Source organism: Cetorhinus maximus, unplaced genomic scaffold (assembly GCF_964194155.1).
Source record: "Cetorhinus maximus unplaced genomic scaffold, sCetMax3.hap1.1 HAP1_SCAFFOLD_3343, whole genome shotgun sequence".
NCBI classification, from domain to species: Eukaryota; Metazoa; Chordata; class Chondrichthyes; order Lamniformes; family Cetorhinidae; genus Cetorhinus; species Cetorhinus maximus.
In genome coordinates this window covers 1-27,616 of record NW_027599258.1, presented here as the reverse complement: position 1 = coordinate 27,616, position 27,616 = coordinate 1, and the positions used below count along the sequence as shown (strand labels likewise).

At 50.0% G+C, this 27,616-nt stretch overlaps 1 protein-coding gene across 1 annotated transcript; it reads left to right on the top strand.

The window, feature by feature from the left end:
• On the top strand, positions 1-25,804 carry LOC144677957 (membrane-associated phosphatidylinositol transfer protein 1-like; the record flags this gene model as incomplete). Its single annotated transcript, XM_078537911.1, has 3 exons — positions 1-23; positions 4,415-4,568; positions 25,590-25,804. Coding segments are annotated over exons 2-3 (293 nt in total), but the record flags the coding sequence as incomplete, so codon positions are not given.
• Between the last annotated feature and the right edge of the window lie 1,812 nt (positions 25,805-27,616).

Genomic DNA, 27,616 nt, shown 5'->3' with positions numbered 1-27,616 from the left:
TCAGCTCTGATGTTTATCACTGGGTAAGAGAAACTCTCTCTCTCTCTCTATCTCTCCCTTTCTCTATCTCTCTCTCTCTCTATCCCTTTCTCGCTCTCTCTCTCTCCCTTTCTCCATCTCTCTCTCTATCCCTTTCTCTCTATCCCTTTATCTCTCTCTCTCTATCCCTTTCTCTATCTCTCTCTCTCTATCCCTTTCTCTATCTCTCTATCTCTCTCTCTCTATCCCTCTCTATCTCTCTCTCTCTATCCCTTTCTCTATCTCTCTCTATCTCTCTCTCTCTATCCCTTTCTCTCTCTCTCTCTATCCCTTTCTCTATCTCTCTCTCTATCCCTTTATCTCTCTCTCTATCCCTTTATCTCTCTCTCTATCCCTTTATCTCTCTCTCTATCCCTTTCTCTATCTCTCTCTCTATCCCTTTCTCTCTCTCTCTCTATCTCTATCTCTCTCTCTCTATCCCTTTCTCTCTCTCTATCTCTGTCTCAGTCTCTGCCTCTTTCACTGTCTTGTTTCTCTCAAACTCTGTCTCTCTCTCTATCTCTCTCTTTCCCTCTCTCTCCCTCTCTCTCTATCTCTCTCTCCCTCTCTATCTCTCTCTGTCCCTCTCTATCTCTCTCCCTCTCTCTCTCTGTCCCTCTCTATCTCTCTCTCCCCCTCTCTCTGCCTCTCTATCTCTCTCTATCTCTCTCTGTCCCTCTCTCTTCTGTCTCTCCCTTTCTATCTCTCTGTCTCTCTCTCTGCGCCCTCTCTGTCTCTCTCTCTCTGTCTCTCTCTCTCCCCCTCTCTTTTGGTCTCTGTCACTCTCTCTGACTCTTTCTCTCTGTTTCTGTCTGTCTCTCTGTCTGTTTCTCTGTCTCTCTTTTACTGTTCTTGTCTCTCTCTCTCACTCTGTCTCTCCTTTGTCTTTCTTTCTCTCTCTCTGTCTCACTGTTTGTCTCTTCCTCATTCTCTCTCTCGCTGTTTATCTCTGAATTCTAATCCATATCTTTCTCTTTCTCCCCTCTGTCTCTGCCATCGACTCCACTTGCGTGCTCTACAGTTTACCAAATCACATCGTTCTCTCTCTACCTCTCCGAATCCCTGTCTCTGTCTCTCGCTCTCCTGGGCTAAGTCTCTATTTCAGTTGGCTGGATATTCAACTCTGTGGGCATCACAGAGTGTGAGTGCTGCTTTTGCCTGACCCATACCAGGCAAATTCTCAATCAGGATAGAACCACATCATGTGAGTTACAGACTGGAATCCAAATGAGGGGGTTATGGGTGGTTTATATATAGAATAACAGATACCCGGGAGTGAGTTACAGACTGGAATCCAAATGAGGGGGTTATGGGTGGTTTATATGTAGAATAACAGATACCCGGGAGTGAGTTACAGACTGGAATCTAATCGAGGGGTTTCGGGGTGGTTTATATGTAGAATAACAGACACCCAGGAGTGAGTTACAGACTGGAATCTAATCGAGGGGTTCGGGGTGGTTTATATGTAGAATAACAGATACCCAGGAGTGAGTTACAGACTGGAATCTAATCGAGGGGTTCGGGGTGGTTTATATATAGAATAACAGATACCGGGAGTGAGTTACAGATTGGAATCTAATCGAGGGGTTCGGGGTGGTTTATATATAGAATAACAGATACCCAGGAGTGAGTTACAGACTGGAATCTAATCGAGGGGTTCGGGGTGGATTATATATAGAATAACAGATACCCGGGAGTGAGTTACAGACTGGAATCTAATCGAGGGGTTCGGGGTGGATTATATATAGAATAACAGATACCCGGGAGTGAGTTACAGACTGGAATCTAATCGAGGGGTTCGGGGTGGTTTATATATAGAATAACAGATACCCGGGAGTGAGTTACAGACTGGAATCTAATCGAGGGGTTCGGGGTGGTTTATATATAGAATAACAGATACCCGGGAGTGAGTTACAGACTGGAATCTAATCGAGGGGTTCGGGGTGGTTTATATATAGAATAACAGATACCCGGGAGTGAGTTACAGACTGGAATCTAATCGAGGGGTTCGGGGTGGTTTATATATAGAATAACAGATACCCGGGAGTGAGTTACAGACTGGAATCTAATCGAGGGGTTCGGGGCGGTTTATATATAGAATAACAGATACCTGGGAGTGAGTTACAGACTGGAATCTAATCGAGGGGTTCGGGGGGGTTTGTATATGGAATAACAGATACCCGGGAGTGAGTTACAGACTGGAATCTAATCGAGGGGTTCGGGGCGGTTTATATATAGAATAACAGATACCTGGGAGTGAGTTACAGACTGGAATCTAATCGAGGGGTTCGGGGGGGTTTGTATATGGAATAACAGATACCCGGGAGTGAGTTACAGACTGGAATCTAATCGAGGGGTTCGGGGGGGTTTATATATAGAATAACGGATACCCGGGAGTGAGTTACAGACTGGAATCTAATCGAGGGGTTCGGGGTGGGTTATATATAGAATAACAGATACCCGGGAGTCAGTTACAGACTGGAATCCAAATGAGGGGGTTCGGGGTGGTTTATATATAGAATAACAGATACCCAAGAGTGAGTTACAGACTGGAATCTAATCGAGGTGTTCGGGGTGGTTTATATTTAGAATAACAGATACCCGGGAGTGAGTTACAGACTGGAATCTAATCGAGGGGTTCGAGGTGGTTTATATATAGAATAACAGATACCCGGGAGTGAGTTACAGACTGGAATCTAATCGAGGGGTTCGGAGGTGTTTATATATAGAAAATAACAGATACCCAGGAGTGAGTTACAGACTGGAATCCAATCGAGGGGATCGGGGTGGTTTATATATAGAATAACAGATACCCGGGAGTGAGTTACAGACTGGAATCTAATTGAGGGGTTCGGGTGGTTTATATATAGAATAACAGATACCCAGGAGTGAGTTACAGACTGGAATCTAATCGAGGGGTTTGGGGTGGTTTATATATAGAATAACAGGTACCCGGGAGTGAGTTACAGACTGGAATCTAATTGAGGGACTCAGAGGGGTTTATATATAGAATAACAGATACCCGGGAGTGAGTTACAGACTGGAATCTAATCGAGGGGTTCGGGGTGGTTTATATATAGAATAACAGATACCTGGGAGTGAGTTACAGACTGGAATCTAATCGAGGGGTTCAGTGGGGTTTATATATAGAATAACATATACCCAGGAGTGAGTTACAGACTGGAATCTAATCGAGGGGTTCGGGGTGGTTTATATATAGAATAACAGATACCTGGGAGTGAGTTACAGACTGGAATCTAATCGAGGGGTTCGGGTGGTTTATATATAGAATAACAGATACCCGGGAGTGAGTTACAGACTGGAATCTAATCGAGGGGTCCGGGTGGTTTATATATAGAATAACAGATACCCGGGAGTGAGTTACAGACTGGAATCTAATCGAGGGGTTCGGGGGGGTTTATATATAGAATAACAGATACCCGGGAGTGAGTTACAGACTGGAATCTAATCGAGGGGTCCGGGTGGTTTATATATAGAATAACAGATACTCGGGAGAGGGTTTCAGGAATCTAATCGAGGTTTCTGGAGGATCAGTGTGTTTGGGTCTGAGAGTCTTGGGAGCTGTATCGTGATCCCTCTCCGTAACCTGCAGTGTGTGTGTTGTGTACACACAGGTGGAAACCTGTCTCCGGACTGAACCCGGTTGTTTCCATGGAGACCGGTTGCCATGGCTACTTCAGGGCCTTATTATAGTGCAATGCGAAAAGGATGAGAATAATCCGGATAACAATCAGAGGTTTGGAAAGCAGCTGGACCCTTCACCAATCCACCCCACCCCTCCCCTGCCAGGTTCCTCTCTCTCTCTGTCTCTCCTCGCTTCATTCCCCATCTCTCTCTCTCTCCATCTCTCTCTCTGTGTCATTCTGTGTCTGTCTCTCTCGCTCTCGCTCTCTCTCTCTCTCTGCCTCTCTCTCATTCTCTGCCTCCCTCTTTCTCTTTCTCCGTCAATCTCTCTCTCCGTCTCTCTGTGTGTGTGTCTTTCTCCCTCTTTCTCTGTCACTCCCTGTCCCTCCATCTGTATCTCTCTGTCTTCCTCCATCTGTCTCTCTTTCCCCCTCACTCTCCACTTCAATCCCTCTCTCCTTGTCTCTCTCTGTCTATGTCTCTCTTTATATATCTCTCTGTCTCTCCCCTTCTGTCTCTGAATCTCTCTCTGCCTCCATCAGACTCTCTGTCTCTCTCCTTCTGTCACTTTCTCTCTCTCTCTCTCTCTCTGTCCCTCTCTCTCTCCTCCTCTATTTCTCCCTCTTTGTCTCGCTTTCTGTCTTATTCAGTCTCTCTCTGCCTGTCTCTCTCTCTCTCTCTATTTCTTGGTCTCCCTCTCACACAGTCTCGTGTTCTCTCTCCACCAATGATATTATGTCTCTTTCCTCAGAACCCGCAGGATGTTGGATGTCACTGTGATTTAAGAATCCACAATCTGGACTCGATCCCCATCTGCTCTGGTAAAGATGCTGATCAAGGAATACCGGATCGCACTCCCGATGAGCCTCCAGGAATATCAGGTGGCCCAACTCTACATGATCCAGGTGGGTTCCCGACCTCCCCATCAAACACTCCCTGTGACAGGTACAGCACGGGGTTAGATACAGAGTAAAGCTCCCTCTACACTGTCCCCATCAAATACTCCCAGGGCAGGTACAGCACGGGGTTAGATACAGAGTAAAGCTCCCTCTACACCGTCCCCATCAAACACTCCCAGGACAGGTACAGCACGGGGTTAGATACAGAGTAAAGCTCCCTCTACACCGTCCCCATCAAACACTCCCAGGGCAGGTACAGCACGGGTTTAGATACAGAGTAAATCTCCCTCTACACCGTCCCCATCAAACACTCCCAGGGCAGGTACAGCACGGGTTTAGATACAGAGTAAAGCTCCCTCCACACCGTCCCCATCAAACACTCCCAGGACAGGTACAGCACGGGGTTAGATACAGAGTAAAGCTCCCTCTACACCGTCCCCATCAAACACTCCCAGGGCAGGTACAGCACGGGGTTAGATACAGAGTAAAGCTCCCTCTACACCGTCCCCATCAAACACTCCCAGGGCAGGTACAGCACGGGGTTAGATACAGAGTAAAGCTCCCTCTACACCGTCCCCATCAAACACTCCCAGGACAGGTACAGCACGGGGTTAGATACAGAGTAAAGCTCCTTCTGCACTGTCCCCATCAAACACTCCCAGGACAGGTACAGCACGGGGTTAGATACAGAGTAAAGCTCCCTCTACACTGTCCCCATCAAACACTCCCAGGACAGGTACAGCACGGGGTTAGATACAGAGTAAAGCTCCCTCTACACTGTCCCCATCAAACACTCCCAGGACAGGTACAGCACGGGGTTAGATACAGAGTAAAGCTCCCTCTACACTGTCCCCATCAAACACTCTCAGGACAGGTACAGCACGGGGTTAGATACAGAGTAAAGCTCCCTCTACACTGTCCCCATCAAACACTCCCAGGACAGGTACAGCACGGGGTTAGATACAGAGTAAAGCTCGCTCTACACTGTCCCCATCAAACACTCCCAGGACAGGTACAGCACGGGGTTAGATACAGAGTAAAGCTCCCTCTACACCGTCCCCATCAAACACTCCCAGGGCAGGTACAGCACGGGGTTAGATACAGAGTAAATCTCCCTCTACACCGTCCCCATCAAACACTCCCAGGACAGGTACAGCACGGGGTTAGATACAGAATAAAGCTCCCTTTACACCGTTCCCATCAAACACTCCCAGGACAGGTACAGCACGGGGTTAGATATGGAGTAAAGCTCCCTCAACACTGTCCCCATCAAACACTCCCAGGACAGGTACAACACGGGGTTAGATATGGAGTAAAGCTCCCTCAACACTGTCCCCATCAAACACTCCCAGGACAGGTACAGCACGGGGTTAGATACAGAGTAAAGCTCCCTCAACACTGTCCCCATCAAACACTCCCAGGACAGGTACAGCACGGGGTTAGATACAGAGTAAAGCTCCTTCTGCACTGTCCCCATCAAACACTCCCAGGACAGGTACAGCACGGGGTTAGATACAGAGTAAAGCTCCCTCTACACCGTCCCCATCAAACACTCCCAGGACAGATACAGCACGGGGTTAGATACAGAGTAAAGCTCCCTCTACACTGTCCCCATCAAACACTCCCAGGACAGGTACAGCACGGGGTTAGATACAGAGTAAAGCTCCCTCTACACTGTCCCCATCAAATACTCCCAGGACAGGTACAGCACGGGGTTAGATACAGAGTAAAGCTCCCTCTACACTGTCCCCATCAAACACTCCCAGGACAGGTACAGCACGGGGTTAGATACAGAGTAAAGCTCCCTCTACACTGTCCCCATCAAACACTCCCAGGACAGGTACAGCACGGGGTTAGATACAGAGTAAAGCTCCCTCTACACCGTCCCCATCAAACACTCCCAGGGCAGGTACAGCACGGGGTTAGATACAGAGTAAATCTCCCTCTACACTGTCCCCATCAAACACTCCCAGGACAGGTACAGCACGGGGTTAGATACAGAATAAAGCTCCCTTTACACCGTTCCCATCAAACACTCCCAGGACAGGTACAGCACGGGGTTAGATATGGAGTAAAGCTCCCTCAACACTGTCCCCATCAAACACTCCCAGGACAGGTACAACACGGGGTTAGATATGGAGTAAAGCTCCCTCAACACTGTCCCCATCAAACACTCCCAGGACAGGTACAGCACGGGGTTAGATACAGAGTAAAGCTCCCTCAACACTGTCCCCATCAAACACTCCCAGGACAGGTACAGCACGGGGTTAGATGCAGAGTAAAGCTCCCTCTACACTGTCCCCATCAAACACTCCCAGGACAGGTACAGCACGGGGTTAGATACAGAGTAAAGCTCCCTCTACACCGTCCCCATCAAACACTCCCAGGGCAGGTACAGCACGGGGTTAGATACAGAGTAAAGCTCCCTCTACACCGTCCCCATCAAACACTCCCAGGACAGGTACAGCACGGGGTTAGATACAGAGTAAATCTCCCTCTACACTGTCCCCATCAAACACTCCCAGGACAGGTACAGCACGGGGTTAGATACAGAATAAAGCTCCCTTTACACCGTTCCCATCAAACACTCCCAGGACAGGTACAACACGGGGTTAGATATGGAGTAAAGCTCCCTCAACACTGTCCCCATCAAACACTCCCAGGACAGGTACAACACGGGGTTAGATATGGAGTAAAGCTCCCTCAACACTGTCCCCATCAAACACTCCCAGGACAGGTACAGCACATGTTTAGATACAGAGCAAATCTCCCTCTACACTGTCCCCATCAAACACTCCCAGGACAGGTACAGCACGGGGTTAGATACAGAGTAAAGCTCCTTCTGCACTGTCCCCATCAAATACTCCCAGGACAGATACAGCAAGGGGTTAGATACAGAGTAAAGCTCCCTCCACACTGTCCCCATCAAACACTCCCAGGACAGGTACAGCACGGGGTTAGATAGAGAGTAAAGCTCTCTCTACACTGTCCCCATCAAACACTCCCAGGACAGGTACAGCACGGGGTTAGATACAGAGTAAAGCTCCCTCTACACTGTCCCCATCAAACACTCTCAGGACAGGTACAGCACGGGGTTAGATACAGACTAAAACTCCCTCTACACTGTCCCCATCAAACACTCCCAGGACAGCTACAGCACGGGGTTAGATACAGAGTAAAGCTCCCTCTACACTGTCCCCATCAAACACTCCCAGGGCAGGTACAGCACGGGGTTAGATACAGAGTAAATCTCCCTCTACACTGTCCCCATCAAACACTCCCAGGACAGGTACAGCACGGGGTTAGATACAGAATAAAGCTCCCTTTACACCGTTCCCATCAAACACTCCCAGGACAGGTACAGCACGGGGTTAGATATGGAGTAAAGCTCCCTCAACACTGTCCCCATCAAACACTCCCAGGACAGGTACAACACGGGGTTAGATATGGAGTAAAGCTCCCTCAACACTGTCCCCATCAAACACTCCCAGGACAGGTACAGCACATGTTTAGATACAGAGCAAATCTCCCTCTACACTGTCCCCATCAAACACTCCCAGGACAGCTACAGCACGGGGTTAGATACAGAGTAAAGCTCCCTCGACACCGTCCCCATCAAACACTCCCAGGACAGGTACAGCACGGGGTTAGATACAGAGTAAATCTCCCTCTACACTGTCCCCATCAAACACTCCCAGGACAGGTACAGCACGGGGTTAGATACAGAATAAAGCTCCCTTTACACCGTTCCCATCAAACACTCCCAGGACAGGTACAGCACGGGGTTAGATATGGAGTAAAGCTCCCTCAACACTGTCCCCATCAAACACTCCCAGGACAGGTACAACACGGGGTTAGATATGGAGTAAAGCTCCCTCAACACTGTCCCCATCAAACACTCCCAGGACAGGTACAGCACATGTTTAGATACAGAGCAAATCTCCCTCTACACTGTCCCCATCAAACACTCCCAGGACAGGTACAGCACGGGGTTAGATACAGAGTAAAGCTCCTTCTGCACTGTCCCCATCAAATACTCCCAGGACAGATACAGCAAGGGGTTAGATACAGAGTAAAGCTCCCTCCACACTGTCCCCATCAAACACTCCCAGGACAGGTACAGCACGGGGTGAGATAGAGAGTAAAGCTCTCTCTACACTGTCCCCATCAAACACTCCCAGGACAGGTACAGCACGGGGTTAGATACAGAGTAAAGCTCCCTTTACACTGTCCCCATCAAACACTCTCAGGACAGGTACAGCACGGGGTTAGATACAGACTAAAACTCCCTCTACACTGTCCCCATCAAACACTCCCAGGACAGGTACAGCACGGGGTTAGATACAGAGTAAAGCTCCCTCTATACCGTCCCCATCAAACACTCCCAGGACAGGTACAGCACGGGGTTAGATACAGAATAAAGCTCCCTCTACACTGTCCCCATCAAACACTCCCAGGACAGGTACAGCACGGGGTTAGATACAGAGTAAAGCTCCCTCTACACTGTCCCCATCAAACACTCCCAGGACAGGTACAGCACGGGGTTAGATACAGAATAAAGCTCCCTCTACACTGTCCCCATCAAACACTCCCAGGACAGGTACAGCATGGGGTTTTCTCCACTGGGTTACAATGTAGCTTTCTCCCTTTGCACTTGGTTTCGATGTTGCTCTCTCTCTCGCTTCTCTCTGTGCTCAGTTACGATGTTGCTCACTCTCTCTCTGTGCTGGTTACGATGTTGCTCTCTCTCTCTCTGTGCTGGTTACGATGTTGCTCTCTCTCTCTCTGTGCTGGTTACGATGTTGCTCTCTCTCTTTGTGCTGGGTTACATTGTTGCTCTCTCTCTCTCTCTCTCTCTCTCTGTGCTGGGTTACGATGTTGCTCTCTCTCTCTCTCTCTCTCTCTCTGTGCTGGGTTACGATGTTGCTCTCTCTCTCTCTCTCTCTGTGCTGGGTTACGATGTTGCTCTCTCTCTCTCTCTGTGCTGGGTTACGATGTTGCTCTCTCTCTCTCTCTCTGTGCTGGGTTACGATGTTGCTCTCTCTCTGTGCTGGGTTACGATGTTGCTCTCTCTCTCTCTCTGTGCTGGGTTACGATGTTGCTCTCTCTCTCTCTGTGCTGGGTTACGATGTTGCTTTCTCTGTGCTGGGTTACGATGTTGCTCTCTCTCTCTCTGTGCTGGGTTATGATGTTGCTCTCTCTCTCTCTCTCTCTGTGCTGGGTTACGATGTTGCTCTCTCTCTCTCTCTGTGCTGGGTTACGATGTTGCTCTCTCTCTCTCTCTGTGCTGGGTTACGATGTTGCTCTCTCTCTCTCTCTGTGCTGGGTTACGATGTTGCTCTCTCTCTGTGCTGGGTTACGATGTTGCTCTCTCTCTCTCTCTCTGTGCTGGGTTACGATGTTGCTCTCTCTCTCTGTGCAGGGTTACGATGTTGCTCTCTCTCTGTGCTGGGTTACGATGCTCTCTCTCTCTCTCTCTCTCTGTGCTGGGTTACGATGTTGCTCTCTCTGTGCTGGTTACGATGTTGCTCTCTCTCTCTCTCTCTCTCTCTCTCTGTGCTGGGTTACGATGTTGCTCTCTCTCTCTGTGCTGGGTTACGATGTTGCTCTCTCTCTCTCTGTGCTGGGTTACGATGTTGCTCTCTCTCTCTCTCTGTGCTGGGTTACGATGTTGCTCTCTCTCTCTCTCTGTGCTGGGCTACGATGTTGCTCTCTCTCTCTCTGTGCTGGGTTACGATGTTGCTCTCTCTCTCTCTGTGCTGGTTACGATGTTGCTCTCTCTCTGTGCTGGGTTACGATGTTGCTCTCTCTCTCTCTGTGCTGGATTACGATGTTGCTCTCTCTCTCTCTCTGTGCTGGTTACGATGTTGCTCTCTCTCTGTGCTGGGTTACGATGTTGCTCTCTCTCTCTCTGCACTGGGTTATAATGTTGCTGTCTCTCTGCACTGGGTAATGATGTGTTTCTCTCTCTCTCTTTGTGCTGGGTTACAATGTTGCTCTCTTTATTTGCGCTGAGTTATGTTGTTGTTCTCTTTCTTGCTCTCTGTCTTTCTGTACTGTGTTACGATGTTGCTCACTGTCTCTCTGACTGGGTTACAATGTTGCCCTCTCTCCGCACTGGTTACGATGTTGCTCTCTCTCTGTGCTGGGTTACGATGTTGCTCTCTCTCTGTGCTGGGTTACGATGTTGCTCTCTCTCTGTTTGCTGGGTTATGACGTTACTCTCTTTTTGCGCTGGGTTTCAATGTTGCTCTCGCCTTGTGCTGGATTACGGTGTTGTCTCTCTATTAGTGTTGTGTTACGATGTTGCTCTTCCTCACTCTGTGTGTTGGGTTAAAATGTTGCTCTCTGTCTTTGTGCTGGGTTTTGATGTTGCTCTCGCTGCACTCCCTCTATAGCAAGTACATCCTTCCTCAGATAAGGAGACCAAAACTGCCCACAATATTCCAGGTGTGGTCTCACCAAGGCCCTGTACAATTGCAGCAAAACATCCCTGTTCCTGTACTCGAATCCTCTCGCCATGAAGGCCAACGTACCATTTGCCTTCTTTACCTGCACCTGCATGCTTACCTTCAGCGACTGGTGTACGAGGACACCCAGGTCTCGTTGCACATCCCCCTCTCTCAATTTATAGCCATTCAGATAATAATCTGCCTTCCTGTTTTTGCTACCAAAGTGGTAACCTCACATTTACCCACATTATACTGCATCTGCCATGCATTTGCCCACTCACTCAGCTTGTCCAAATCACACTGAAGCATCTCTGCATCCTCCTCACAGCTCACCCTCCCACCCAGCTTTGTGTCATCTGCAAATTTGGAGATATTACATTTAATTCCCTCATCTAAATCATTAATATATGTTGTGAATAACTGGGGTCCCAGCACCGATCCCTGCGGTACCCCACTAGTCACTGCCTGCCATTCGGAAAAAGACCCTTTTATTCCTACTCTTTGTTTCCTGTCTGCCAGCCAGTTTTCTATCCATCTCAATACACTACCCCCAATCCCATGCGCTTTAATGTTACACGCTAATCTCTAATGTGGGACTTTGTCGAAAGCCTTCTGAAAATCCAAATAAACCACATCCACTGGCTCCCCCTCATCAACTCTACTAGTTACATCCTCGAAAAATTCCAGTAGATTTGTCAAGCATGATTTCCCTTTCGTAAATCCATGCTGACTCTGTCCGATTCTGCCACTGTTTTCCAAGTGCTCAGCTGTTAAATCTTTTATAATGGACTCTAGAATTTTCCCCACTACCGACGTCAGGCTGACTGGTCTATAATTCCCTGTTTTCTCTCTACCTCCCTTTTCAAATAGTGGGGTTACATGAGCTACCCTCCAATCTGTAGGAACTGTTCCAGAGTCTGTAGAATCTAGGAAGATGACCACCAATGCATCCACTATTTCAAGGGCCACTTCCTTAAGTACTCTGGGATGTAGATTATCAGACCCTGGGGATTTATCGGCCTTCAATCCCATCAATTTCCCCGACACCATTTCCCGACTAATACTGATTTCTTTCAGTTCCTCCCTCTCGCTAAACCCTGTGTTCCCCAATGTTCCTGGTATGTTATTAGTGTCCTCTTTTGTGAAGACAGAACCAAAGTATGTATTTAGTTGGTCAGCCATTTCTTTGTTCCCCATTATAAATTCCCCTGTTTCTGACTATAAGGGACCTACATTTGTCTTCACTAATCTATTTCTCCTCACATATCTATAGAAACTTTTACAGTCAGTTTTTATGTTCCCTGCAAGTTTACTCTCATACTCTATTTTCCCCTTCTTAATCAATCCCTTGGTCCTCCTTTGCTGAATTCTAAACTGCTCCCAATCCTCAGGTCTGTTGTTTTTTTCTGGCCAATTTGTATACCTCTTCCTTGGATTTAATACTATCTCTAATTTCCTTTGTAAGCCATGGTTTGGCCACCTTTCCTGTTTTACTTTTGCGCCAGACAGGAATAAACAATTGTTGCAGCTCACCCATGCGCTCTTTGAATGTTTGCCATTGCCTATCCACCGTCATCCCTTTAAATAACGTATCCCAATCCATCATAGTTAACTCGCGCCTCATACCATCGTAGTTTCCTTTATTAAGATTCAGGACCCTAGTCTCAGAATCAACTACGTCACTCTCCATCTTGATGAAGAATTCTATCAGGTTATGGTCACTCATCCCCAAGGGGCCTCACACAACTGGATTACCAATTATTCCTTGCTCATGACACAATACCCAGTCGAGGATGGCCTGTTCTCAATGTTGGTTCCTCAACGTATTGGTCCAGAAAACCATCCCATATACACTCCAGGAATTCCTCCTCTATGGTATTGTTACTAATTTGATTTGCCTAATCTATATGCAGATTAAAGTCACCCATAATTACAGATGTTCCTTTATTACATGCGTCTCTAATTTCCTGTTTAATGCCATTCCCAACATCACCACTACAGTTTGGGGGTCTATATACAACCCCCACTAACGTTTTTTGCCCCTTAGTGTTTCTCAGCTCTACCCATACAGGTTCCACATCCTCGGAGCTAATATCTTTCCTCACTATTGCATTAATTTCCTCTTTATCCAGCAATGCAACTCCACCGCCTTTTCCTTTTTGTCTGTCCTTCCTAAATACTGAATACCCCTGGATGTTCAGTTCCCATCCCTGGTCACCTTGCAGCCATGTCTCCGTAATCCCGACTATATCACACCTGTTTACATCTATTTGCGCAGTTAATTCATCCGCTTTATTGCGAATGCTCCTTGTGTTAAGGCACAAAGCCTTAAGGCTGGTCTTTTTAACATTACTTGTCCCGTTCCCACTATTTTTCACTGAGGCCCTGTTTGATTCTTGCCCTAGATTTCTCTGCCTATCACTTTTCTTATTCCCCTTTCTGTCTTTTGTTCTTGTCTTTGATTCCCCCTCCTCTGACTCCTTTGCATAGGTTCCCATCCCCCTGCCATTTTAGTTTAAACCCTCCCTAACCACTCTAGCAAATGTTCCCCCTAGGACATCAGTCCCGGTCCTGGCCCAGGTGTAACCCTGTCCAGCTTGTACTGGCCCCATCTCCCCCAGAACCGGTCCCAATGTCCCAGGAATCTGAAACCCTCCCCCTCACACCATCCCTTCAGCCACGCATTCATCCGATATATCCTGCTATTTCTACTCTGACTAGCACGTGGCACTGGTAGTAATCCTGAGATCACTACCTTTGAGGTCCTACTTTTCAACTTACTTCCTAACTCCCTATATTCTGCTTTTAGGACCTCGTCCCTTTTTTTTTACCTATGTCGTTTGTACCAATGTGCACCACAACCACTGGCTGTTCACCCTCCGCCTTCAGAATGTCCAGTAGCCGCTCTGAGACATCCTTGACCCCAGCACCAGGGAGGCAACATATTGTATTACGATGTTGTGCCCTCTCTATGCTGGGTTACGATGTTGCTCTCTGAGCTCGGTTACGACGTTTCTCTCCCTCTCTCTGTGCTGGTTGTGTTTTATTCATTCACGGGGCGTGGGCTTCGCTGGCCGGGCCCAGCATTTATTGCCCATCCCTAATTGCCCCTTGAGAAGGTGGTAGGGGGTGAGCTGCCTTCTTGAACCGCTGCAGTCCCATGTGGTGTAGGTACACCCACAGCGCTGTTAGGGAGGGAGTTCCAAGATGGTGACCCAGCCACAGTGAAGGAACGGCCGATATATTTCCAAGTCAGGATGGTGAGTGACTCGGAGGGGAACTTCCAGGTGGTGGTGTTCCCCATGTGTCTGCTGCCCTTGTCCTTCTAGATGGTAGTGGTCGTGGGTTTGGAAGGTGCTGTCTAAGGAGCCTTGGTGAATTGCTGCAGTGCATCTTGTAGATGGTACACACACTGCTGCTACTGTGCGTCGGTAGTGGAGGGAGTGAATATTTGTGGATGGGGTGCCCATCAAGTGGGGCTGCTTTGTCCTGGACGGTGTCGAGCTTCTTGAGTGTTGTGGGAGCTGCACTCATCCAGGCAAGTGGGGAGTATTCCATCACACTCCTGACTCGTGCCTTGTAGATGGTGGACAGACTTTGGGGAGTCAGGAGGTGAGTTACTCATCACAGGATTCCCAGCCTCTGACCTGCTCTTGTAGCCACAGTATTTATCTGGCTGGTCCAGTTCAGTTTCTGGTCAATGGTAACCCCCCAGGATGTTGATAGTGGGGGATTCAGTGATGGTAATGCCATTGAATGTCAAGGGGCAATAGTTAGATTCTCTCTTGTTGAAGATGGTCATTGCCTGGCACTTGTGTGGCGTGAATGTCACTTGACACTTGTCAGTCCAAGCCTGGATATTGTCCAGGTCTTGCTGCATTTGGACATGGGCTGCTTCAGTATCTGAGGAGTCGCGAATGGTGCTGAACATTGTGCAATCATCAGCGAACATCCCCACTTCTGACCTTATGATGGAAGGAAGGTTACGACTTTGCTTTCTCTTTGAATTGGGTTACGATGTGTTCCTTTCTCTCTTTGTGCAGGTTCTGATGTTGCTGTCTCATTGCACTGCACTATGATTGTGCTGTCTCTCTCTACACTCTGTTATGATGTTCCTCCCTCTCTGTGCTGGGTTACGATGTTACTCTCTCTTTGCACTTGGTTACGATGTTGCTCTCTTTCTCTTGCTCTCTCTTTGCACTGTGTTGCGATGTTGCTCCGTCTTTGCCCTGGGTTATGATGTTTCTCTCTGTGCTAGGTTACAATGTTGCTCTCTCTCTGCACTGGGTTACAATGTGCACACTACACTGGATTATGATGTTGGTCTCTCTTTGTACTGGGTTACGATGTTGCCCTCACTCTCTGCTGGGTTATAATGTTGCTCTCACTCCCTGTGCTGGGTTACGATGTTGCTCTTACTCCCTGTTCTGGGTTACGATCTTGCTCTCTCTCTCTCTCTCTGCTGGGTTACGATGTTGCTCTCTCTCTCTCTGTGCTGGGTTACAATGTTGCTTTCACTCCCTGTGCTGGGTTACGATGTTCCTCTCATTCCCTGCGCTGGGTTACGATGTTGCTCTCGCTTTCTGTGCTGGGTTACGATGTTGCTCTCTCTCTCTGTCTCTCTGTGCTGCGTTACGATGTTGCACTCTCTCTGTGCTGGGTTACGATGTTACTCTCCCTCTGTGCTGGGTTACGATGTTGCTTTCTCTCTCTTTGTGCTGTGTTACGATGTTGCTCTCTCTCTGTGCTGGGTTCTGATGTTGCTCTCTCTCTCTCTCTGTGCTGGGTTACGATTTTGCTCTCTCTCTCTCTGTGCTGGGTTACGATGTTGCTCTCTCTCTCTCTCTCTCTGTGCTGGGTTACGTTGTTGCTCTCTCTCTCTCTCTCTCTCTCTCTCTGTGTTGGGTTACGATGTTGCTCTCTCTCTGTGCTGGGTTACGATGTTGCTCTCTCTCTGTGCTGGGTTACGATGTTGCTCTATCTCTCTCTCTCTGTGCTGGGTTACGATGTTGCTCTCTCTCTCTCTGTGTTGGGTTACGATGTTGCTCTCTCTCTCTCTCTGTGATGGGTTACGATATTGCTCTCTCTCTGTGATGGGTTACGATATTGCTCTCTCTCTCTGTGCTGGGTTACGATGTTGCTCTCTCTCTGTGCTGGGTTACGATGTTGCTCTCTGTGCTGGGTTACGATGTTTCTCTCTCTCTCTCTCTCTCTCTGTGCTGGGTTACGATGTTGCTCTCTCTCTCTGTGCTGGGTTACGATGTTGCTCTCTCTCTCTCTCTCTCTGTGCTGGGTTACGTTGTTGCTCTCTCTCTCTCTCTCTCTCTCTCTCTGTGTTGGGTTACGATGTTGCTCTCTCTCTGTGCTGGGTTACGATGTTGCTCTCTCTCTGTGCTGGGTTACGATGTTGCTCTATCTCTCTCTCTCTGTGCTGGGTTACGATGTTGCTCTCTCTCTCTCTGTGTTGGGTTACGATGTTGCTCTCTCTCTCTCTCTGTGATGGGTTACGATATTGCTCTCTCTCTGTGATGGGTTACGATATTGCTCTCTCTCTCTGTGCTGGGTTACGATGTTGCTCTCTCTCTGTGCTGGGTTACGATGTTGCTCTCTGTGCTGGGTTACGATGTTTCTCTCTCTCTCTCTCTCTCTCTGTGCTGGGTTACGATGTTGCTCTCTCTCTCTGTGCTGGGTTACGATGTTGCTCTCTCTCTCTCTGTGCTGGGTTACGATGTTGCTCTCCCTCTCTCTCTGTTGGGTTACGATGTTGCTCTCCCTCTCTCTCTCTCTCTCTCTCTCTCTCTCTCTCTCAGTTATCGGTTACGATGTTGCTCTCTCTCTCTCTGTGCTGGGTTACGATGTTGCTCTCTCTCTCTCTGTGCTGGGTTACGATGTTGCTCTCCCTCTCTCTCTGTTGGGTTACGATGTTGCTCTCCCTCTCTCTCTCTCTCTCTCTCTCTCTCTCTCTCTCAGTTATCGGTTACGATGTTGCTCTCTCTCTGTGCTGGGTTACGATGTTGCTCTCTCTCTCTCTCTGTGCTGGGTTACAATGTTGCTTTCACTCCCTGTGCTGGGTTACGATGTTCCTCTCACTCCCTCCGCTGGGTTACGATGTTGCTCTCGCTTTCTGTGCTGGGTTACGGTGTTGCTCTCTCTCTCTGTCTCTCTGTGCTGGGTTACGATGTTGCACTCTCTCTGTGCTGGGTTACGATATTACTCTCCCTCTGTGCCGGGTTACGATGTTGCTATCTGTCTCTCTGCTGGGTTACGATGTTGCTCTCTCTCTCTGTGCTGTGTTACGATGTTGCTTTCTCTCTCTTTGTGCTGTGTTACGATGTTGCTCTCTCTCTCTCTGCTGGGGTACGATGTTGCTCTCTCTCTCTCTCTCTGTGCTGGGTTACGATGTTGCTCTCTCTCTGTGTGCTGGGTTACGATGTGGCTCTCTCTCTCTCAATGTTGGGTTACAATGTTGCTCTCTCTCTCTCTCTCTCTCTCTCTCTGTGGTGGGTTACGATGTTGCGCTCTCTCTCTCTCTCTCTGTGCTGGGTTACGATGTTGCTCTCTCTCTCTCTCTGTGCTGGGTTACGATGTTGCTCTCTCTCTCTCTCTCTCTCTCTCTGTCTGTGCTGGGTTACGATTTTGCTCTCTCTCTCTGTGCTGGGTTACGATGTTGCTCTCTCTCTGTGCTGGGTTACGATGTTGCTCTCTCTCTGTGCTGGGTTACGATGTTGCTCTCCCTCTCTGTTGGGTTACGATGTTGCTCTCCCTCTCTCTCTCTCTCTCTCTCTCTCAGTTATCGGTTACGATGTTTCTCTCTCTCTGTGCTGGGTTACGATGTTGCTCTCCCTCTCTCTCTCTCTCTCTCTCTCTCTCTCAGTTATCGGTTACGATGTTGCTCTCTCTCTGTGCTGGGTTACGATGTTGCTCTCTCTCTCTCTCTCTGTGCTGGGTTACAATGTTGCTTTCACTCCCTGTGCTGGGTTACGATGTTCCTCTCACTCCCTCCGCTGGGTTACGATGTTGCTCTCGCTTTCTGTGCTGGGTTACGGTGTTGCTCTCTCTCTCTGTCTCTCTGTGCTGGGTTACGATGTTGCACTCTCTCTGTGCTGGGTTGCGATATTACTCTCCCTCTGTGCCGGGTTACGATGTTGCTATCTGTCTCTCTGCTGGGTTACGATGTTGCTCTCTCTCTCTGTGCTGTGTTACGATGTTGCTTTCTCTCTCTTTGTGCTGTGTTACGATGTTGCTCTCTCTCTCTCTGCTGGGGTACGATGTTGCTCTCTCTCTCTCTCTCTGTGCTGGGTTACGATGTTGCTCTCTCTGTGTGCTGGGTTACGATGTGGCTCTCTCTCTCTCAATGTTGGGTTACAATGTTGCTCTCTCTCTCTCTCTCTCTCTCTCTCTGTGGTGGGTTACGATGTTGCGCTCTCTCTCTCTCTCTCTCTGTGCTGGGTTACGATGTTGCTCTCTCTCGCTCTCTCTGTGCTGGGTTATGATGTTGCGCGCTCTCTCTCTCTCTCTCTCTTTCTGTGCTGGGTTACGATGTTGCTCTCCCTCTCTGTTGGGTTACGATGTTGCTCTCTCTCTCTCTCTCTCTCTCTGTGCTGGGTTACGATTTTGCTCTCTCTCTCTCTCTCTCTGTGCTGAGTTACGATGTTGCTCTCTCTCTCTCTCTGTGCTGGGTTACGATGTTGCTCTCTCTCTCTCTGTGCTGGGTTACGATGTTGCTCTCTCTCTCTCTGTGCTGGGTTACGATGTTGCTCTCTCTCTCTCTCCGTGCTGGGTAACGATGTTGCTCTCTCTCTCTCTCTCTCTCTGTGTGTTGGGTTACGATGTTGCTGTCTGTCTGTGCTGGGTTACGATGTTGCTCTCTCTGTGCTGGGTTACGACGTTGCTCTCTCTCTCTGTGCTGGGTTACGATGTTGCTCTCTCTCTCTCTCTCTCTCTCTGTGTTGGGTTACGATGTTGCTCTCTCTCTGTGCTGGGTTACGATGTTGCTCTCTCTCTGTGATGGGTTACGATATTGCTCTCTCTCTCTCTGTGATGAGTTACGATATTGCTCTCTCTCTGTGCTGGGTTACGATGTTGCTCTCTCTCTGTGCTGGGTTACAATGTTGCTCTCTCTCTGTGCTGGGTTACGATGTTTCTCTCTCTCTCTCTCTCTCTCTGTGCTGGGTTACGATGTTGCTCTCTCTCTCTGTGCTGGGTTACGATGTTGCTCTCTCTCTCTCTGTGCTGGGTTACGATGTTGCTCTCTCTCTCTCTGTGCTGGGTTACGATGTTGCTCTCTCTCCCTCTGTGCTAGGTTACGATGTTGCTCTCTCTCTCTCTGTTGGGTTACGATGTTGCGCTCTCTCTCTCTCTCTCTGTGCTGGGTTACGATGTTGCTCTCCCTCTCTCTCTGTTGGGTTACGATGTTGCTCTCTCTCTCTGTGCTGGTTTACGATGTTGCTTTCTCTCTCTCTGTGCTGGGTTACGATGTTGCTCTCTCTCTCTCTGCACTGGGTTATAATGTTGCCGTCTCTTTGCACTGGGTAATGATGTGTTTCTCTCTCTCTCTTTGTGCTGGGTTACAATGTTGCTCTCTTTATTTGCTCTGAGTTATGTTGTTGTTCTCTTTCTTGCTCTCTGTCTTTCTGTACTGGGTTACGATGTTGCTCACTGTCTCTCTGACTGGGTTACAATGTTGCCCTCTCTCCGCACTGGTTACGATGTTGCCCTCTCTCCGCACTGGTTACGATGTTGCTCTCTCTCTGTGCTGGGAGACGATGTTGCTCTCAGTCTCTCTTAGTAATGGGTTACGATGTTGCTGTCTCGCTGCACTGGGTAACGATGCATTTCTCTCTCTCTTTGTGCTGGGAGACGATGTTGCTCTCTGTTAGTGCTGGGTTACGATGTTGGTCTCTCTCTGTTTGCTGGGTTATGACGTTACTCTCTTTTTGCGCTGGGTTTCAATGTTGCTCTCGCCTTGTGCTGGATTACGGTGTTGTCTCTCTCTTAGTGTTGTGTTACGATGTTGCTCTTCCTCTCTCTGTGTGTTGGGTTAAAATGTTGCTCTCTGTCTTTGTGCTGGGTTATGATGTTGCTCTCGCTGCACTTCCTCTATAGCAAGTACATCCTTCCTCAGATAAGGAGACCAAAACTGCACACAATATTCCAGGTGTGGTCTCACCAAGGCCCTGTACAATTGCAGCAAAACATCCCTGTTCCTGTACTCGAATCCTCTCGCCATGAAGGCCAACGTACCATTTGCCTTCTTTACCTGCACCTGCATGCTTACCTTCAGCGACTGGTGTACGAGGACACCCAGGTCTCGTTGCACATTCCCCTCTCTCAATTTATAGCCATTCAGATAATAATCTGCCTTCCTGTTTTTGCTACCAAAGTGGTAACCTCACATTGATCCACATGATACTGTATCTGCCATGCATTTGCCCACTCACTCAGCTTGTCCAAATCACACTGAAGCATCTCTGCATCCTCCTCACAGCTCACCCTCCCACCCAGCTTTGTGCCATCTGCAAATTTGGAGATATTACATTTAATTCCCTCATCTAAATCATTAATATATACTGTGAATAACTGGGGTCCCAGCACCGATCCCTGCGGTACCCCACTAGTCACTGCCTGCCATTCGGAAAAAGACCCTTTTATTCCTACTCTTTGTTTCCTGTCTGCCAACCAGTTTTCTATCCATCTCAATACACTACCCCCAATCCCATGCGCTTTAATTTTACACGCTAATCTCTAATGTGGGACTTTGTCGAAAGCCTTCTGAAAATCCAAATAAACCACATCCACTGGCTCCCCCTCATCAACTCTACTAGTTACATCCTCGAAAAATTCCAGTCGATTTCTCAAGCATGATTTCCCTTTCGTAAATCCATGCTGACTCTGTCCGATTCTGCCACTGTTTTCCAAGTGCTCAGCTATTAACTCTTTTATAATGGACTCTAGAATTTTCCCCACTACCGACGTCAGGCTGACTGGTCTATAATTCCCTGTTTTCTCTCTACCTCCCTTTTCAAATAGTGGGGTTACATGAGCTACCCTCCAATCTGTAGGAACTGTTCCAGAGTCTGTAGAATCTAGGAAGATGACCACCAATGCATCCACTATTTCAAGGGCCACTTCCTTAAGTACTCTGGGATGTAGATTATCAGACCCTGGGGATTTATCGGCCTTCAATCCCATCAATTTCCCCAACACCATTTCCCGACTAATACTGATTTCTTTCAGTTCCTCCCTCTCGCTAAACCCTGTGTTCCCCAATGCTCCTGGTATGTTATTAGTGTCCTCCTTTGTGAAGACAGAACCAAAGTATGTATTTAGTTGGTCACCCATTTCTTTGTTCCCCATTATAAATTCCCCTGTTTCTGACTATAAGGGACCTACATTTGTCTTCACTAATCTTTTTCTCTTCACACACCTATAGAAACTTTTACAGTCAGTTTTTATGTTCCCCGCAAGCTTACTCTCGTACTCTATTTTCCCCTTCTTAATCAATCCCTTGGTCCTCCTTTGCTGAATTCTAAACTGCTCCCAATCCTCAGGTCTGTTGTTTTTTCTGGCCAATTTGTATGCCCCTTCCTTGGATCTAATACTATCTCTAATTTCTCTTGTAAGCCATGGTTTGGCCACCTTTCCTGTTTTACTTTTGCGCCAGACAGGAATAAACAATTGTTGCAGTTCACCCATGCGCTCTTTGAATGTTTGCCATTGCCTATCCACCGTCATCACTTTAAGCAATGTTTCCCAATCCATCATAGTCAACTCACGCCTCATACCATCGTAGTTTCCTTTATTAAGATTCAGGACCCTAGTCTCAGAATCAACTGCGTCACTCTCCATCTTGATGAAGATTTTTATCAGATTATGGTCACTCATCCCCAAAGGGGCCTCGCACAACTAGATTGCCAATTATTCCTTTCTCATGACACAACACCCAGTCTAGGATGGCCTGTTCTCTAGTTGGTTCCTCAACGTATTGGTCCAGAAAACCATCCCATATATACTCCAGGAATTCCTCCTCTACGGTATTGTTACTAATTTGATTTGCCCAATCTATATGCAGATTAAAGTCACCCATAATTACAGATGTTCCTTTATTACATGCGTCTCTAATTTCCTGTTTAATGCCATTCCCAACATCACCACTACAGTTTGGGGGTCTATATACAACCCCCACTAACGTTTTTTGCCCCTTAGTGTTTCTCAGCTCTACCCATACAGGTTCCACATCCTCGGAGCTAATATCTTTCCTCACTATTGCATTAATTTCCTCTTTATCCAGCAATGCAAATCCACCGCCTTTTCCTTTTTGTCTGTCCTTCCTAAATACTGAATACCCCTGGATGTTCAGTTCCCCTCCCTGGTCACCTTGCAGCCACGTCTCCGTAATCCCGATTATATCACACCTGTTTACATCTATTTGCGCAGTTAATTCATCCGCTTTATTGCGAATGCTCCTTGTGTTAAGGCACAAAGCCTTAAGGCTGGTCTTTTTAACATTACTTGTCCCGTTCCCACTATTTTTCACTGAGGCCCTGTTTGATTCTTGCCCTAGATTTCTCTGCCTATCACTTTTCTTGTTCCCCTTTCTGTCTTTTGTTCTTGTCTTTGATTCCCCCTCCTCTGACTCCTTTGCATAGGTTCCCATCCCCCTGCCATTTTAGTTTAAACCCTCCCCAACCACTCTAGCAAATGTTCCCCCTAGGACATCAGTCCCGGTCCTGGCCCAGGTGTATCCCTGTCCAGCTTGTACTGGCCCCATCTCCCCCAGAACTGGTCCCAATGTCCCAGGAATCTGAAACCCTCCCCCTCACACCATCCCTTCAGCCCCGTATTCATCCGATATATCCTGCTATTTCTACTCTGACTAGCACGTGGCACTGGTAGTAATCCTGAGATCACTACCTTTGAGGTCCTACTTTTCAACTTACTTCCTAACTCCCTATATTCTGCTTTTAGGACCTCGTCCCTTTTTTTTTACCTATGTTGTTTGTACCAATGTGCACCACGACCACTGGCTGTTCTCCCTCCCCCTTCAGAATGTCCAGTAGCCGCTCTGAGACATCCTTGACCCCAGCACCAGGGAGGCAACATATTGTATTACGATGTTGTGCCCTCTCTATGCTGGGTTACGATGTTGCTCTCTGAGCTCGGTTACGACGTTTCTCTCCCTCTCTCTGTGCTGGTTGTGTTTTATTCATTCACGGGGCGTGGGCTTCGCTGGCCGGGCCCAGCATTTATTGCCCATCCCTAATTGCCCCTTGAGAAGGTGGTGGGGGGTGAGCTGCCTTCTTGAGCCGCTGCAGTCCCATGTGGTGTAGGCACACCCACAGCGCTGTTAGGGAGGGAGTTCCAAGATGGTGACCCAGCCACAGTGAAGGAACGGCCGATATATTTCCAAGTCGGGATGGTGAGTGGCTCGGAGGGGAACTTCCCGGTGGTGGAGTTCCCCATGTGTCTGCTGCCCTTGTTCTTCTAGATGGTAACGGTCGTGGGTTTGGAAGGTGCTGTCGAAGGAACCTTGGTGAGTTGCTGCAGTGCATCTTGTAGATGGTACACACTGCTGCTACTGTGCGTCGGTGGTGAAGGGAGTGAATGTTTGTGGATGGGGTGCCCATCAAGTGGGGCTGCTTTGTCCTGGATGGTGTTGAGCTTCTTGAGTGTTGTGGGAGCTGCAACTTATCCAGGCAAGTGGGGAGTGTCCCATCACACTCCTGACTTGTGCCTTGTAGATGGTGGACAGGCTTTGGGGAGTCAGGAGGTGAGTTACTCATCGCAGGATTCCCAGCCTCTGACCTGCTCTTGTAGCCACGGTATTTATATGGCTGGTCCAGTTCAGTTTCTGGTCAATGGTAACCCCCAGGATGTTGATAGTGGGGGATTCAGCGATGGTAATACCATTAAATGTCAAGGGGCGATGGTTGGATTCTCTCTTGTCGGAGATGGTCATTGCCTGACACTTGTGTGGCGCAAATGTTACTTGACACTTGTCAGCCCAAACCTGGATATTGTCCAGGTTTTGCTGCATTTGGACATGGGCTGCTTCAGTATCTGAGGAGTCGCGAATGGTGCTGAACATTGTGCAATCATCAGCGAACATCCCCACTTCTGACCTTATGATGGAAGGAAGGTTACGACTTTGCTTTCTCTTTGAATTGGGTTACGATGTGTTCCTTTCTCTCTTTGTGCAGGTTCTGATGTTGCTGTCTCATTGCACTGCACTATGATTGTGCTGTCTCTCTCTGCTCTCTGTTATGATGTTCCTCCCTCTCCCTGCTGGGTTACGATGTTACCCTCTCTCTTTGCACTTGGTTACGATGTTGCTCTCTTTCTCTCGCTCTCTCTTTGCACTGTGTTGCGATGTTGCTCTGTCTTTGCCCTGGGTTATGATGTTCCTCTCTCTGTGCTAGGTTACAATGTTGCTCTCTCTCTGCACTGGGTTACAATGTGCACACTGCACTGGATTATGATGTTGGTCTCTCTTTGTACTGGGTTACGATGTTGCTCTCTCTCTCTCTCTCTGTGCTGGGTTACAATGTTGCTCATTCTCTCTCTCTCTCTCTCTCTCTGTGCTGGGTTACGATGTTGCTCTCTCTCTCTGTGCTGGGTTACGATGTTGCTCTTTCTCTCTCTCTCTCTGTGCTGGGTTACGATGTTGCTCTCTCTCTCTCTGTGCTGGGTTACGATGTTGCTCTCTCTCTCTCTCTCTCTGTGCTGGGTTACGATGTTGCTCTCTCTCTCTGTGCTGGGTTACGATGTTGCTCTCTCTGTCTCTCTCTGTGCTGGTTTACAATGTTTCTCTCTCTCTCTCTCTGTGCTGGTTTACAATGTTTCTCTCTCTCTCTCTGTGCTGGTTACGATGTTGCTCTCTCTCTCTCTGTGCTGGGTTACGATGTTGCTCTCTCTCTCTGTGCTGGTTTACAATGTTTCTCTCTCTCTCTCTGTGCTGGTTACGATGTTGCTCTCTCTCTCTCTGTGCTGGGTTACGATGTTGCTCTCTCTCTCTGTGCTGGGTTACGATGTTGCTCTCTCTCTCTGTGCTGGGTTACGATGTTGCTCTCTCTCTCTGTGCTGGTTACGATGTTGCTCTCTCTCTCTGTGCTGGTTACGATGTTGCTCTCTCTCTGTGCTGGTTACGATGTTGCTCTCTCTCTCTCTGTGCTGGTTACGATGTTTCTCTCTCTGTGCTGGTTACGATGTTGCTCTCTCTCTCTCTGTGCTGGTTACGATGTTGCTCTCTCTCTCTCTGTGCTGGGTTACGATGTTGCTCTCTCTCTCTGTGCTGGGTTACAATGTTGCTCTCTCTCTCTCTCTGTGCTGGGTTACGATGTTGCTCTCTCTCTCTGTGCTGGGTTACGATGTTGCTCTCTCTCTCTGTGCTGGGTTACGATGTTGCTCTCTCTCTCTGTGCTGGGTTACGATGTTGCTCTCTCTCTCTCTCTGCGCTGGGTTACGATGTTGCTCTCTCTCTCTGTGCTGGGTTACGATGTTGCTCTCTCTCTCTCTGCGCTGGGTTACGATGTTGCTCGGTCTCAGTTATGATCTGTTTCTCTCTCACCCTCTTTAGAAGAAGAGTCGGGAGGAGAGCAGCGGTGAAGGCAGTGGGGTGGAGATTTTAGCCAACCGGCCGTACTCCGATGGGCCAGGGGGCTGCGGCCAGTTTACGCACAAGGTTTACCACGTGGGCTCGCACATTCCCGCCTGGTTCCGGGCTCTGCTTCCCAAAGCGGCACTCCAGGTGGAGGAGGAATCTTGGAATGCGTACCCGTACACTCGGACCAGGTATGAGAGAGAGGGCTGAGCGTGCCGAGAACTGGGGCGTGGCCTGTGGAGAGGGGGAGGGGCCTGCAGAGAGGGGGAGGGGCCTGCAAGGAGGGGGCGTTGTCTCCCGAGAGACGTGGGGCCTGCAGAGAGGGGGGTAGGGCCTCAGTCGAGGGGGTGGGGCCTGGAGAGAGGGGTGGGGCCTGGAGAGAGGGGTGGGGCCTGGAGCGGGGGTGTGCCCTGGAGGGGGGTGTGGCCTGGAGGGGGGGTGGGGCCTGGAGAGAGGGGGTGGGGCCTAGTTCGAGGGGACATGGCACAGATGGAGGGATTAGGGCCTGGGGAGAGGGGGAAGTAGGGCCTGGGGAGAGGGGGAAGTGGGGCCTGGGGAGAGGGGGAAGTGGGGCCTGGGGAGAGGGGGAAGTGGGGCCTGGGGAGTGAGGGGGAAGTGGGGCCTGGGGAGTGGGGGGGGTGGGGCCTGGGGAGTGGGGGGGGGGTGGGGCCTGGGGAGTGGGGGGGGGGTGGGGCCTGGGGAGTGGGGGGGGGGGGTGGGGCCTGGGGAGTGGGGGGGGGGGTGGGGCCTGGGGAGTGGGGGGGGGGTGGGGCCTGGGGAGTGGGGGGGGGGGGTGGGGCCTGGGGAGTGGGGGGGGGGTGGGGCCTGGGGAGTGGGGGGATGGGGCTTGGGGAGTGGGGGGGTGGGGCCTGGGGAGAGGGGGTGGGGCCTGGGGAGAGGGGGTGGGTCAGGGAGAGAGTGGGGGAGGGGGGGTGGGGCCTGGGGAGTGGGGGGGTGGGGCCTGGGGAGTGGGGGGGTGGGGCCTGGGGAGTGGGGGGGTGGGGCCTGGGGAGTGGGGGGGTGGGGCCTGGGGAGTGGGGGGGTGGGGCCTGGGGAGTGGGGGGGTGGGGGCCTGGGGAGTGGGGGGGGTGGGGCCTGGGGAGAGGGGGGGTGGGGCCTGGGGAGAGGGGGTGGGGCCTGGGGAGAGGGGCTGGGTCAGGGAGAGAGTGGGGGAGGGGCCTGGAGAGAGGTGGTGGGTGGTGGAGAGAGGGGACATGGCACAGATGCAGTGGGTAGGGTCAGGGGAGAGGGGGCTGGTCCTGGGGTGTGGGGACAGGGGCCAGGAGTGTGGGGGCAAGGGGAGAGGTGCTGGGTCCTTGGGAGAATGTGAGGGTCCTGCAGAGAGAGGGGGCGGGGCCCTGGGAGAGGGGGCGTGGCCCCTGGGAGAGGGGGCGGGGCCCCTGGGAGAGGGGGCGGGGCCCCTGGGAGAGGGGGCGGGGCCCCTGGGAGAGGGGGCGGGGCCCCTGGGAGAGGGGGCGGGGCCCCTGGGAGAGGGGGCGGGGCCCTGGGAGAGGGGGCGGGGCCCTGGGAGAGGGGGCGGGGCACTCCGAATGAGTGAGGGGCCTGCAGAGAAGGGAAAGGTCCTGTCGAACGGTGTTTGAGGTCGTGGGGGAGGGTTTGGGTCCTTTGGAGCGTGTTTGTGGCCTTCAGAGGCGAGGGGGCAGCACCTGGGTCAAGGGGTCATGGCTCAGATGGAGGGGGTGGGGTCCTGGGAGAGGGGGCGGGGTCCTGGGCGAGGGGGCAGGGCCCCCAGAATGAGGGAGGGGCCTGCAGAGAAGGGTTGAGGTCCTGAGAGAAGGGGCGGGTCCTTTGGAGAGGGGGTGGGACCTTCAGCATGGTGGAGGGGTTGAAGAGTGGGTAGATGCTGTGGGGCATGGAGAGTGGGAGGGTCAACGGGCATCCAGATTAAACATGAGCGAACTAATGGCAGAGCAGGCTGGAGGGGGCTGAATGGCCTCCTCCTGTTCCTGTGTAACAGGCTCGAGGGGCTGAATGGCCTCCTC